The following is a 12,314-nucleotide window of genomic DNA, read 5'->3' as shown; positions in this document are numbered from 1 at the left end:
TTTGCTCATTTAAAGAATTTTTTTATCTTAGTTTATAGAAATTCACTCTCCCTCAAATTATCAAGATAGGTTTCTTCTTAAATTCACTTACCTACAAATATTAAATTCTTTCAAGAAAGAATTTTATGAATGGATTTATTCTTAAATTTTAACAACATTTTCCGTCATTTTGCTTAAACCTTCATTCACCATGGATGAAATTTAATTTGGGCAAAATGGTGGCTTAAAATGGGGAAGAAGAAGCAAATAAATAAATAAATTAAAATTAACTAAAAAAATTCACGCGCCAGTCAATGAGTGTATCACACTCGTTATGCCATGTAAGCAAAAAGTCTCAAAATGACATAGCGAAACCTTACATGAGGTGTCTAAAATGAACATGGCTTAGTTGAGGTGTCTAAGTAAAATATCTTGCCAACTTTAGGGTACTTTTTCTCGTGAACTTCTGTACAATGAATTTGGAACCTTTGTACTTCAAATATGCACATAACACTCACTAGTACAGCACATGATTATATTTTTTTTTTATCTACCTAATAAGTTCATGCCTAAGCACTTATCAAATGGCACCAAAGATTTTGCTATTCCAGCTTTGCAACTTCTTCTGCTATTCAATAGTTCAATCTTAAATTCAACAGCATTATTTCAATCTTTGACAATCATCCTCCCTTCAGAAAAGAGCAACTTCTGAAGAGGATGTCATGTCATTGTATCTGTAATGGCTCATCTGACTCGATCAAGAAATCATCCATGATAGCAAGGGACTTCAATTGCCAATTAATGGAAGCAATTGTTTTTTGGCATTCTGCAAATCGACTAGCTGCTATTGCCATTTCTTTATCCTGCCATGCACATATTGATATAAATATGAGGAAACACGGACAAAACTTGTTCGTTACTGAAAAACAACTGACAAGGGTTTCCGGAATGTAAATTTGTGCATGCTGCATGCAACATAAAACAAATTACACCAAAATTCCCCCACTTAAATGTAAGTCTTATCTTATCGCTGTCCTGCAAAAGTTTATATCAAGAAGAGATCTTCGATATCAGAATGTCTAGCATTTATTAAAACAGAAAAAGAATGAGTACAATGATTTACACTATCCTCTCACCATAGTGTAAAACATAAGGACTTTCGGAGAATTAAAATCACAAAGTGACACAAAAACTTCTGGAAAGTAAAACTGGGTTTTAGTTGTCTCCAAGAACCTACTGAATAAACTGACATTTTTACCTTATAAGTAACAGGAAACCTGAAAACTTATGAAGCGGTCTTGCCTTTTTTTTGAAGAAATATCATTACTCTAATGTCTAATGATAGTGACAACCTTAATATGCTTTATAAGCTAGACAATAAAAGATATGTTCTCACATTCATTCTTAATGGTTATAAACATTAACTGCAGCCAAAGCATATTATGCATTCAATAACATTTTACCCCACCTTCAGCACTCAACTTTCAAACATATCTTTTGCACGTCCAAATATCTCACCGTAATCATATATGGACACATACTAATCATGTATTGTCACATCCTGTGCAACTTAAAATAGCACTGCATGCAGATGACAACCAATTTTTTTTAACTGTTGCAGATCATAAAAATATTATAATTCTTTAATCTCCTCTAGAAGAAAAAAGTCTATGAAAATGAAGGGTCAGCAATTACCAAAACGTTGCTAGTTGATTAGAAAGATCTGTAAGAACTTCTAAGCTATTTTCAAGGTTTTAAATACATACACAAGGGGTTGAACTCTAAAAATATGAGGCAACTGACCTTATTGATTGTAAATTCCCCGAATATAGTTCCTTTCTGAAGCTGGGATGTAGATTTTTTCACTGAATTATCAATTTCTAGTTTCTGTAACTTGGCAGCAGTTTTCTGGTGCAAATCCCTTTCCTCGGAAAGCTCCTCTTGAAGAAAATCAACTTTAGAAAGCAATGTTTGAAGCTCCAATTCAGTCGCTTTAAGTAGTGACTCTGACACATATTTCTTTGCATTGATAGCTTCAAGTTCAGCCTCAACTCCAGATTTCATTCCTTCCACCATTTCTAGTTGGGTTTGAATTCCTAAACACTTGACTTCAGTTTCCTCCAAGCAAAATTCTAATTTCTTAAGCTTCACATTGATAGCCTCAACTTCAGCCTCAGCAGCTCTTTTTGCTTCATTAGCTGTAATGAGCTGAGCTTGGAGCTCCACAACATCAATCTGTGCTTCTTCTAAGCGTTCAACTAAATTCTTAAGCATAGTATTGGCAGACTCGACTTCTGCCTCAGTCTTCTTCTTTGCTTCATTTGCCATAGATAACTTTGCTTCGAGCTCGACAATCTCAGCCTCCATTTTCTGCGAATGTTCTATTAAGTCTTTAAGCTTGGTTATAGTAGCCTTGAATTCAGCCTCCAGTTTTCTCCTGGCATCATTTTCCATAGATAACTGAGTTCTTACTTCAGTTAAATTGTCCATGGTTTCTTCTAATTGTTCTTTAGATATCTTAAGCTCTCCCTGACACTGAGTTAATTCCATCTCTAATTTCAATTTCTCCTCCTCCATCTTTGCCAACTTCTCCACGTCAGCTGCCTGACTAATCACGGCTCCAAGTTCAGTTCTTAAAATGGGTTCACTGATGTGTGCTCCTCTGCCATTGCTTCTTTCATACACTATGTCAGGACGTGCTGCAAGTTTCTCCATCTCAAGAAAATCATCCATCAGATTTATCTCTAGAGACGACACTATAAGTTCTCTTTTATGTGGCTTTCCATTATTATATTGACTCAATTCAGAAACTAAAGCAGAAGACAAGAAGCCAGAACTGTTTTGGTAATTATTATTTGGCTCCAAACCATTCGTGTTGCAACTATCATTTTCGACTATAGACAGCTGTTCTCCAGTATTTGATAAACTATGAGTGGAAGGTTCAACATAAGCAGAGGAAGCAGCGCTAGACTTGTGGTGGTTAACGGCTGATTTTTTCCGAACGAACGCCTTAAGCATACGGCATTCTGCTTCAAGGTTAGCGACCTTCTTGATACTCTCGAGCTGTTGTTTGCTGACCGTTTCAGCAGCATGAGTGGTTAAGTCTCTTTCAGATGTCATTAATTTGAGCTCCTCAGATATGGAAACAAGCTCAATCTTGAGTATTGAGTTCTGTTTCTCCACATATTCAAGCTTACACTGAAGATCTTTGACGTTACTGTCTTTGGCTTTAGAATTTTGCAGTTCAGCCTGGAGCTGAACAAGCTTATTTTCAAGTTCAGACTTTCTAAACTCCCATTCAGAACTTGTCTTGGACACAGTGAGCTGGACATTCTTCTCTTGCTCTTGTCTTGACTGTCGAAGCTGTCTCAGACACTCTTTAAGTGCTCCATCAAGATGACTGATACGCTCTTCAAGGATTGAGTTCTTTTGGTTTGCTGTCTCAACTAGTCTTTTCTGGATCAATACTTCCGCTTCAGCCTTCTCCCATCCTTATAGAATAAAATTATTGACCAAAAGAAATGTCAAAAGCAAATACCTAACTGGCAGACATTTATTTATTATACCATGTTATCAATCAGTTGTGTAGAAACTATTATTAAATAATCAATTTTAGGATTCGACTTCATTAAAGACCTTCAACTCAAGAGGCAAAGGAGTTTGTATCTCCACTTTCACATCATTGACATAGCAAAGCCCAAGTAAATGGAAAACTCAATAATTACAACAAATCTTCGTCAAGAAACTGTTACCGACACAGTTAATAAAGAGCCAACCAATGATCTATGTTTGTGCAGCAAGCCCGTGAACCTTTAATCTGAATGATAGAAGATAAAACATAATATTGAATTCAGCTACTATAATATAAATTAGAAGTAAGAGTACGTAGTAGTTATCATTGTCTTTTAAGGTGACCTTTAACAATTAAAACTATCAAGAAAGGACAAAAAATCATACTGGTATTGTTAATGATTAGCATTAAAGACAACTAGTGAAGTCGCAGAACGAGTTCCAGCATAAGATAGGAAATAAGGTTCTACCTGAGACAGCTTCCTCGGCTACTTTTGCATGTTGCTTTACCAAGTCTTCCTTCTCGCGGATAGTCTCAAGAGCTTCTGATAATTTAGCTGATAGAGTCTTAACAGTTTCATTAAGTTCTGCATCGGTGGGAGCTGTTTTAGATGTGACTTCAGGTGATTGAATGTTGTGATTCAGAAGAACCTTTAGAAACAAACAAAGATCAATCAGCAAGCATACATCATAAAAAGAGGACTTCACTACACCAATATTTCATTATCTTTTCATTTCATTAAAATAATAATTACATTTTTCTAACGTACATCTCCCAGTTTCGATTTTGATCAAAGGCAGGAGTTTGGGGGAAAAGTTACAAGGTAACGAGCATTAGCATATCATATACCTCTTGCTTCCTACATATTAAAGAAATGATATTGGGATGGAACCTATTAATGATTTGAAATCCATGACAGGTAAGTGTATAGCGCAAAGTTATACATTTCTTTTTAACAAGAGACCTAAGACATCTGATACATTTGAGGTAGAGATAATTAGTTGAGCAGTCAAAGCAGTGAGAGATGAAAGAAAATGAATGATTATGGAAGTAGCAAATAAGTGGATAAAACAGAAACCTGATCATCTGAGAAATGGGATGAAATGGATCCAGCAGAGCTTTCAGTTTCACCACTAGGACTCGACTTCCTCCGCCACAACCAACTCCGCCGGTCCATCCAAACTCTAGCTCCTCATTTTTTTGTGTCAACAAAGAAATTAATAAGCAAAATACCAAACGGAACCCCTTTACCTAAACAATTGAAAATGGGGGCTGCCTTTGATTACAATTCACATCTCACAATCACTACCTAACACTATTTCAAGTTGGAGGCATTTCAATTTCAAACTATACACTAGAATGAGTTGTTGATATCCATTCCCCATAAACAATCATTACTCTGAAACCCAAACAGAGGAAAATTGGGGATAAACCACACAAAAACTGAAAAAGATTGTGACCCACCAGAAAAAGATACCCCTCGCCAATCCCCCAAAAAAAAAAAACAAAGGTCAAGCCTTTCCTACCAGGAAAATCAATTTTATATATACATCATCCATGCAAAGTAAACCTACCCCCACAAAAATTACCATCATAGAATCTTCATCGAATACTGAAAAAGCAAACACAGGCCTAACCAATTATCCCCAAAAAAACATTTATACACAAGTATTTCCCATTAAAAAGTAAGATTGGAGCTTTTTGACAGTGTATACTCATAGCAATAATATCAATAGGAGAAGCTGGTGAGTGAAGACAAAGATAACTTTGCTTTCCTTGTTTTTTCATCAAAAGAAGACAATGACATCTTTTTTTTTCTATAAAATAATTGTTTTTATAGTCTTAGCTTGTATGTTGTAACAAATAAAAGATTATTCCCGCGCATGTATTTGCAACATTTTCAAAGGTATAATAATGATAATTCATCTTAGTGGGTACCTCGACGATGGCGAGAGGACAAACAACAGACTTATATCAGTGGCAAAAATTCCGGAATTAAAATATGTAAAATATCAAGTATAAGCGGACCAAATTAAATAAAAATATTAAAAAGAGGGTGGACCAGAGTTTGGAAACTTTAAACAAGAAAAAAAAGGTGGACCAAAGTTTGTTATCCTTTATGTTAATAAAAAATAATAAAATAATTCAAAATTCCTTCACGTTATACATGTAACATGTTTTGTCAGGTATCATATATCATCATCATATATTACTAAATCATGGAAGGATCTAAATTAAAAATTAAATTACGAAAATATCCTTTAATCATATATATATATATATTTTATTTTATTTATTTTTATTTATTTTTTACTAATTACTAAAAGTGGGAAGGATCTAAATCAAAAGTTGAACTACGAAAATATCCTTTGAGTATTAATTTATTTTCTTAAATTTTTTTTTTAAAATTTCATTTAATATTTATTTTGGGATTCAATGAATTTTGTCCGTTCGTATTATGATAATTAATACTCCTATTTCCAAGACTTACAATTCAATACACATTATTAAATTGCAAGTTATTATTAGCAAGAGAAAAACAACAATCTTTACATCTTCCACATAGTAATAATGATGATTTTTCATAATCATAGTAACTATGAAATTTTTAAGAATTAGTCATAATGATCCTAACTTAATAAATAACCTAACTAAAAATACCACTACAAAGTCATACACAAATAGTCATTGCTACTAACTCACATTCTAGACAGTCGCAACGCCCATGTAATCCCAACAGATGCAACTTTTATCTTTTCTCTCTTCAAAACAATCAAACGTCCAACACTGTTCCACATCAAACACCCAACTTCTGCAAACAACGAGCAGGTGTGAAAAAAATGAACTATGCCATGGTACTGCCCTATTAATTCAAACCTTCATCCATAGTGTGTTATTTGCCTTTCTTCTACAGTGTGTTATTATTATGGCGGATATTTCATGTTCAACAAACATTGGAATAGGCTTTTGGGAAATTTCTGGCCACCATTAACGCCTTATAAGTTATCGATTTATACCTCAAAATATTCATTGATATATCCTCATGAAACTCCTGTACTATTGATTGTATGGGCAAAGGGTATCATCATAACAGAAAACATGAAGATTATCTTACTTTGCACTGCTTCAACAATGGTAAGTTTGATTTTGAAATTTTCTTTGAGATTTCATCCATACAGAATTTGCTAAAACTCTTGAAGAGGTGTCCTTAAATGTTCTCTTCTGGAAGGATAGTGATTTAGATTCTTTTGAAAACATGTAAATATTTGCCTACAACGCCTACAAATTAATAGACGCCAACATGTCATTACTCAGTTTGGAGAAACGATGCTTCAGTCTTCAGAGAAAATTTGTTATTTTTAAGAACAACTTACTTTCGAACAGCCATATGCCTTTTTGCGGCCATGATGGAGTAGCCGATTGGGTAATAGTATTTGCACAAATTTGAGTAGATGATATTGTCGTCTGAATCTTCCTTATTTGTTCAATGTTGATGATATTATTAAGGAAAAAAACATGCGTTATCATACACATGATGGTGGTTCATCGTCTCTGCTACAAATCTTTGACTGATCTATTAAAATTCTCCGAGGATGGGTCATGTGCGCACAAATACCATGAAGAAGTCATCGCGAGAAGAGCAGTGCATGAGGTTTTGGATGGAAATGCTAATAAGAGAACAATTGCAAAGATTTTGTGGGACGTGGAAGAATTGGTTTTGGTAGATTATATGTTAGTTTACCCAGATTTTCTTTAATGAGTCTTACAAACTCATTTCATTGTTGAGACATAAATGATGAACATCCCTTTATTGTTTTTTTTTACTTTTTAAAAGAAATAATATTGGGCAAGAGAACATTAAAGGATAAGCAGAACTTCCTTCACAACAAGGAGTTCTGGTGAGTAATTTTCACTCTTTCATCACTAATACTATGACAAAAGGTTTTTTGAGAAGATAAACCCATAATCTGAGAGAACTGGACTTGGGATAAAGTGAAGTGTAGGACTTAAGTTGAGATTGTCTCAGTCATGGATTGTTTGTTTGCTTGTTCTCTTAATTTGAAGATACTTTGGCTAAGTCAAGTTGTGCCTCTTGAGAAGCTTCCAGAACTATTGTGTTGTGCTTTTTAATTGGTTGAATTTGTTATAGGTCCCTACTCTTCAAAGAAATGTCTATGTTTCCTTGCAGCTCGAAGAAGCTTTTGCAGGCTGCAAGAGACTTGAAGGGCATGATAGCCTTGAAGGCAAGGGATTCTAAGAGAGGCACACAAAATTCTACATGCTAATCGTCTTGTGATTTATGTTGATGGCAGGGATATCTAAGATAAAAATAACTATATGCAATATGAAGGTATGGAAGATTCAAGGCTCCAGATAATTTCCACTCATAAGGTTGGCTAAAACAATTCACCTTTTTTGAAAGTTGAAGTTTTCAACCCGTAAATGAGAAGGATATGAAAGATAGATTCTTTGGTTCTGTAATTCTCATATGCAATAGCCGTCTGACAAATTTATCAACTAGAATTAGAAGCTTATATGCTACAGAATGTTTTATTCATTTGTTCTCTTTTCTTGTGACATTAAAAGTATTTCCTCCCAATGGCTCTTAATCTTTCTTGCTACAAGCTTGGTATAATGGTATTGTCACTTTGTTTTTAAGACATTGCAATTTGAATGAATGTAGTACATGCACTCTAGATTACATCGATGAGCGCTTGCCGCTTCCTCTAAGGACCTTTAAGAACTTAGGGTGTTTCGTTCTCATCCCTTTGGTCTAGAGCCAATGTTTCCCTGACAGAGAAAGGCCTTGTAGCTTTCAAATGGCTTCCCTAAGCTCCAAATAATTTTATACTTCTCCCACTAAATGATGTAGGTCTCTTTGGTTTCGATTGCTAGAAATTATCCTAACATGATCCACTTTTGCATACACCACTCTTGAACCACTTGATACAGGTTGTAGGGCAATAGAGGAATAATGCAAGGCCTTGCACTGACTTACTTTTCGTTGCCTTTCCGGCTCATATGTTCAAATAATATTCAATCATGTGATAAGTTGATCCATTGATAAATCACATGAACTTAAATGTTATTGTTTACAAATATAAGTATTTACTCAAATATTTATGTTATTAATGTTATCACACAAACGAGTTATTACATAATCCGGCATACGCGTGCAACGCACGTGCCGTAAAACTCGTTTTACTAAAAGTGGAAAGGATCTAAATCAAAAGTTGAATTACAAAAATATCCTTTAAGTATTAATTTATTTTCTTAAAATTATTTAATTTTTTTTTTCATTTAATATTTATTTTGGGATTCAATGAATTTTGATTGTTCGTATTATGATAATTAATACTCCTATTTCCAAGTCTTACAATTCAATACACATTATTAAATTGCAAGTTATTATTAGCAAGAAAAAAACAACAATCTTTACATCTTCCACGTAGTAATAGTGTGATTTTTCATAATCATAGTAAGTATGATTTTTTTATAATTAGTCATAATGATTTTCTATTACACATTTAATATATTTGAATTCTTTTACATATTTTATCCTTAGATTACAGTTTTATTTCTACATTACATTTAAATGTTATAAATTGTTTAATAAATTAAATATTAAATAGTAAATCATCATATTAATATACATAAATTACTACTAACTCATCATTATGTAAATGTATGTAACACCCACTAATTATATTCATTATGTTTTTACTCTCATCTCGCATCAATAATCTCAAATGGATTAATATCATATTTATGACAACTCTTTGTGTTTCTCAATGTTATCCTATAAATAGTGACATTTGACACAATAATGTACCCATTTAAACCAATTAAAAAATATATATGAGAAAATCTCAATGGTCTCTTCTCTTGTCTCTTTTTATTTGTTTAGTTTAACCTTTATGTTTCTTGTTTGTTTTTACTGTACAACTTTCTATTGTGTTGTTGTTGTTATTATTGAGAATTTACCATTGTTTTGTTGTTTTGTATACATTAGCCTATCATATGGTATTTTAGTATCCTCATTTGAATATTGAATTTGTGCAATAGTTAGTTATTTTTACTTTATGCACTTCAATTTTATAGTTAAAAGTATATTTTTAAAATTAGGAGGATATATGTAGTTCCTATCGAAACAATGATGGATTTTGCAATACAAAATTTATATGAAATATTTTGGGATAAACGTGCAACACACGTTACCAGATCTAGTAATAATTAAAAATAGAGAAAACACATAAAATCCTCTCGAACATGGCATGACAACTTACTTTATCACTTTAACTTTACATATTATTATTTATCCCCCCCCNCCCCCCCCCCCCCCCCGCAATGTTATCTGAAATGAATTTAATATCACCTTAAGATTATAATATCATTCTCACAGTGGTAAGTGCATCTCTCACGCGCCATGTCATCGGCACATCAGTGCCACATCAATGACACCTTGAAAATTATTTATATTTTGATTTTTTTAGTTCTTTTTTTATTTATCAACAATTTTAGAAAGAAAAAAAATTATGAAAAAAAGAGGATTAATCTAACATTAAAAAAATTAAAGTTCATCACCATTAACACAAATATTGCCATAAATAGTGATTTTGAAGCAACAATTTTCAACATCAACAATCTTCTCTTTTCAATTTTTAAAATTAGTGATATCGTTTTTGATTCAAATCTTGAAAAAAACAAGACCCTCTTCTTAAAATCGAATTTGATATGAGTGAAAGATAAGAAGTAAAGAAAAAAATGGTTGGGGATTCGACGACCAAGGAGAAAAAGGTGAGAAAAATGGTGGTTAAAGGCAGGAAGGTTTGGAGCAGGAGAAAGAGGGTGGGGTGTGGAGTTTGACGAATAAGAAATGGTGTGGGGAGTTTCGAAGAAGAACAAAGTGGGGGAGGGGGGGTTCGAATAAGAAGAATGAGGTGGTGCAATGGCCGCTGAAGGTGACAGAGGGTGGTGGGGGTGTGGGAAAGAAGAAAGGGTGGGGTTGCTAGTAGCTAAGGGTGGGATGGTGGTGTGTGAGGAAGATGAAGTAAGAAAAATAATTGGCTGAAAAGAAAAAAAAAAGCGACCCACTTATATTTTTCTCTTTATTTTTTTGCCAATACGCGCTTTTATTTTTTTTAACTTGCCACATTAGCGATTTGGGTGCATTTAAATTCACTTGATATGAGATTAGGGGGGTAAAGAATTACGTATAAAGTTAAAGTGCTGAAATAAGTTGTCGTGCCAAGTTCAAAAAGGTTTTTATGTGTTTAGTCTTAAAATTATGGATGTTGCTTTTATTTCGTAAACTATGACATTTCCTATCAACAGTTAACAAAAGATAAATAAGAAGTTATACATTAAAAAGAAAAAATATTTTTTTTCTAATTTGATTATTTATTTTTGGCTTATCTATTTTTTCTTCTTCTTTAGAATCCAATAAGAAATAATCAATAATAGTAAACCTCATTACAAATTAAAAATAAAGAAGTTCACCTATCTTACAAATCTCCTTTCCTTCTATTCATTCATATTTTTGGTTTTGACCCAGTGAAAAATGAGGTTGATGGTGTTGGCTAATAAAGGAGGAGAGAGGAGAGCCTTAGGGTATGCTCACTTCTGCATTTTTACTTACGTTCTCTAGATTCTAACTCTCTATTTTTAGTGGGGACGTAGTACGTGAATGGTGGTTCTAAGACGGGGGAGTAATTCCTCTCCCAAAAAAGAAGCTAGAATATTTCTAGTGATACAACTTTCACGTCTGTGAATCGAATCCTTTTTTATCATTCCATTCCGTTCTTATGTTGGTTGGTTCAGAATCTATGTGATGGTTCGAAAGTCATTTTAAATATTCTTCACATCCCCAAAGAGATAGATTTCTTATATTAAGCATTTGTCGTCAAAATAAAGGGGAATAACAACCTTAAAGTACCGTTTCATGTCCTAGAGGTGTTCAAGCGTTGGAATTTCGAATCACGTTGAATGGTTGTGGGTTAGCTACTCAAGTCTGGAGTTTCCAGGCGAGACATTTGGTTCACACCAGAAAACTGTCTCCACAACAAGCTCCTCAATTTGACCCGATCTGTCATATTTTTGACATCGCCATCAGGATCGTTGAGGCTTCATGAAGATGAATTTACTTTAGTGGGAAGACGTAGTACTCATTAGTGAGTGTTAGATGACCAACAATTATGGATTCTGCTACCTTTTTGCCATAGTCTAAACTTTTTCATCCCAATGGTCGACCTTGACATCAAGTTGGGTTACTCGATCCTAGAGTGTTTCCTTAACAACATTTGTTGCTGACATCACTCTATTGCTATCATCATGTACATGGTACAACAAAAAGAGAATAAATAGAAATCAAAAGGTTTTTACCCAGAACTCCACTCAGATACTTACTAAAGAGAAATATGCATGCTTACGGGTAGAGAGGCTGCCTGAGTCGTGCAGCCCTAGGTAACACCTTGTTTAGTGTAGCACCTAGGTTCCACCTTTTCCTTGTTGAGTTTTGCTTCTAATCTCTCTCTGGGTCTCTAGTTTGTTACCTTCTACTACCGATCTTCTTCCTCTTCTGCTACTGGATATACTGGATATAGACCTAAGAGATACTAGACCAGAGAGGAAGTGACACTATTATTGATGGAATGGTGCTACCTCTTGATCTAAGAATCATGGAAGACGTAATTGAAATATGCACCTGGAGTTAAATCACATTGGTATAAAGAAAATAAAAAAGAGGAGGAAAGAAGCAAGGGAC

The 12,314-nt window shown here is 33.9% G+C and overlaps 1 protein-coding gene across 1 annotated transcript; it reads right to left on the bottom strand.

The window, feature by feature from the left end:
* Positions 1 to 426: 426 nt before the first annotated feature.
* LOC125862267 (filament-like plant protein 3) lies at positions 427 to 5,238 on the bottom strand. Its single transcript, XM_049542302.1, has 4 exons — positions 4,629 to 5,238; positions 4,020 to 4,200; positions 1,783 to 3,470; positions 427 to 842 (listed from the first exon to the last, which is right to left on the bottom strand). Exons 1-4 carry the CDS (start codon positions 4,725 to 4,727, stop codon positions 705 to 707), a joined length of 2,106 nt encoding a protein of 701 aa, XP_049398259.1. The 5' UTR covers positions 4,728 to 5,238; the 3' UTR covers positions 427 to 704.
* Between the last annotated feature and the right edge of the window lie 7,076 nt (positions 5,239 to 12,314).

Source organism: Solanum stenotomum, chromosome 4 (genome assembly GCF_019186545.1).
Source record: "Solanum stenotomum isolate F172 chromosome 4, ASM1918654v1, whole genome shotgun sequence".
Classification (NCBI taxonomy): Eukaryota; Viridiplantae; Streptophyta; class Magnoliopsida; order Solanales; family Solanaceae; genus Solanum; species Solanum stenotomum.
This window is presented reverse-complemented; position numbering and strand designations above follow the sequence as displayed.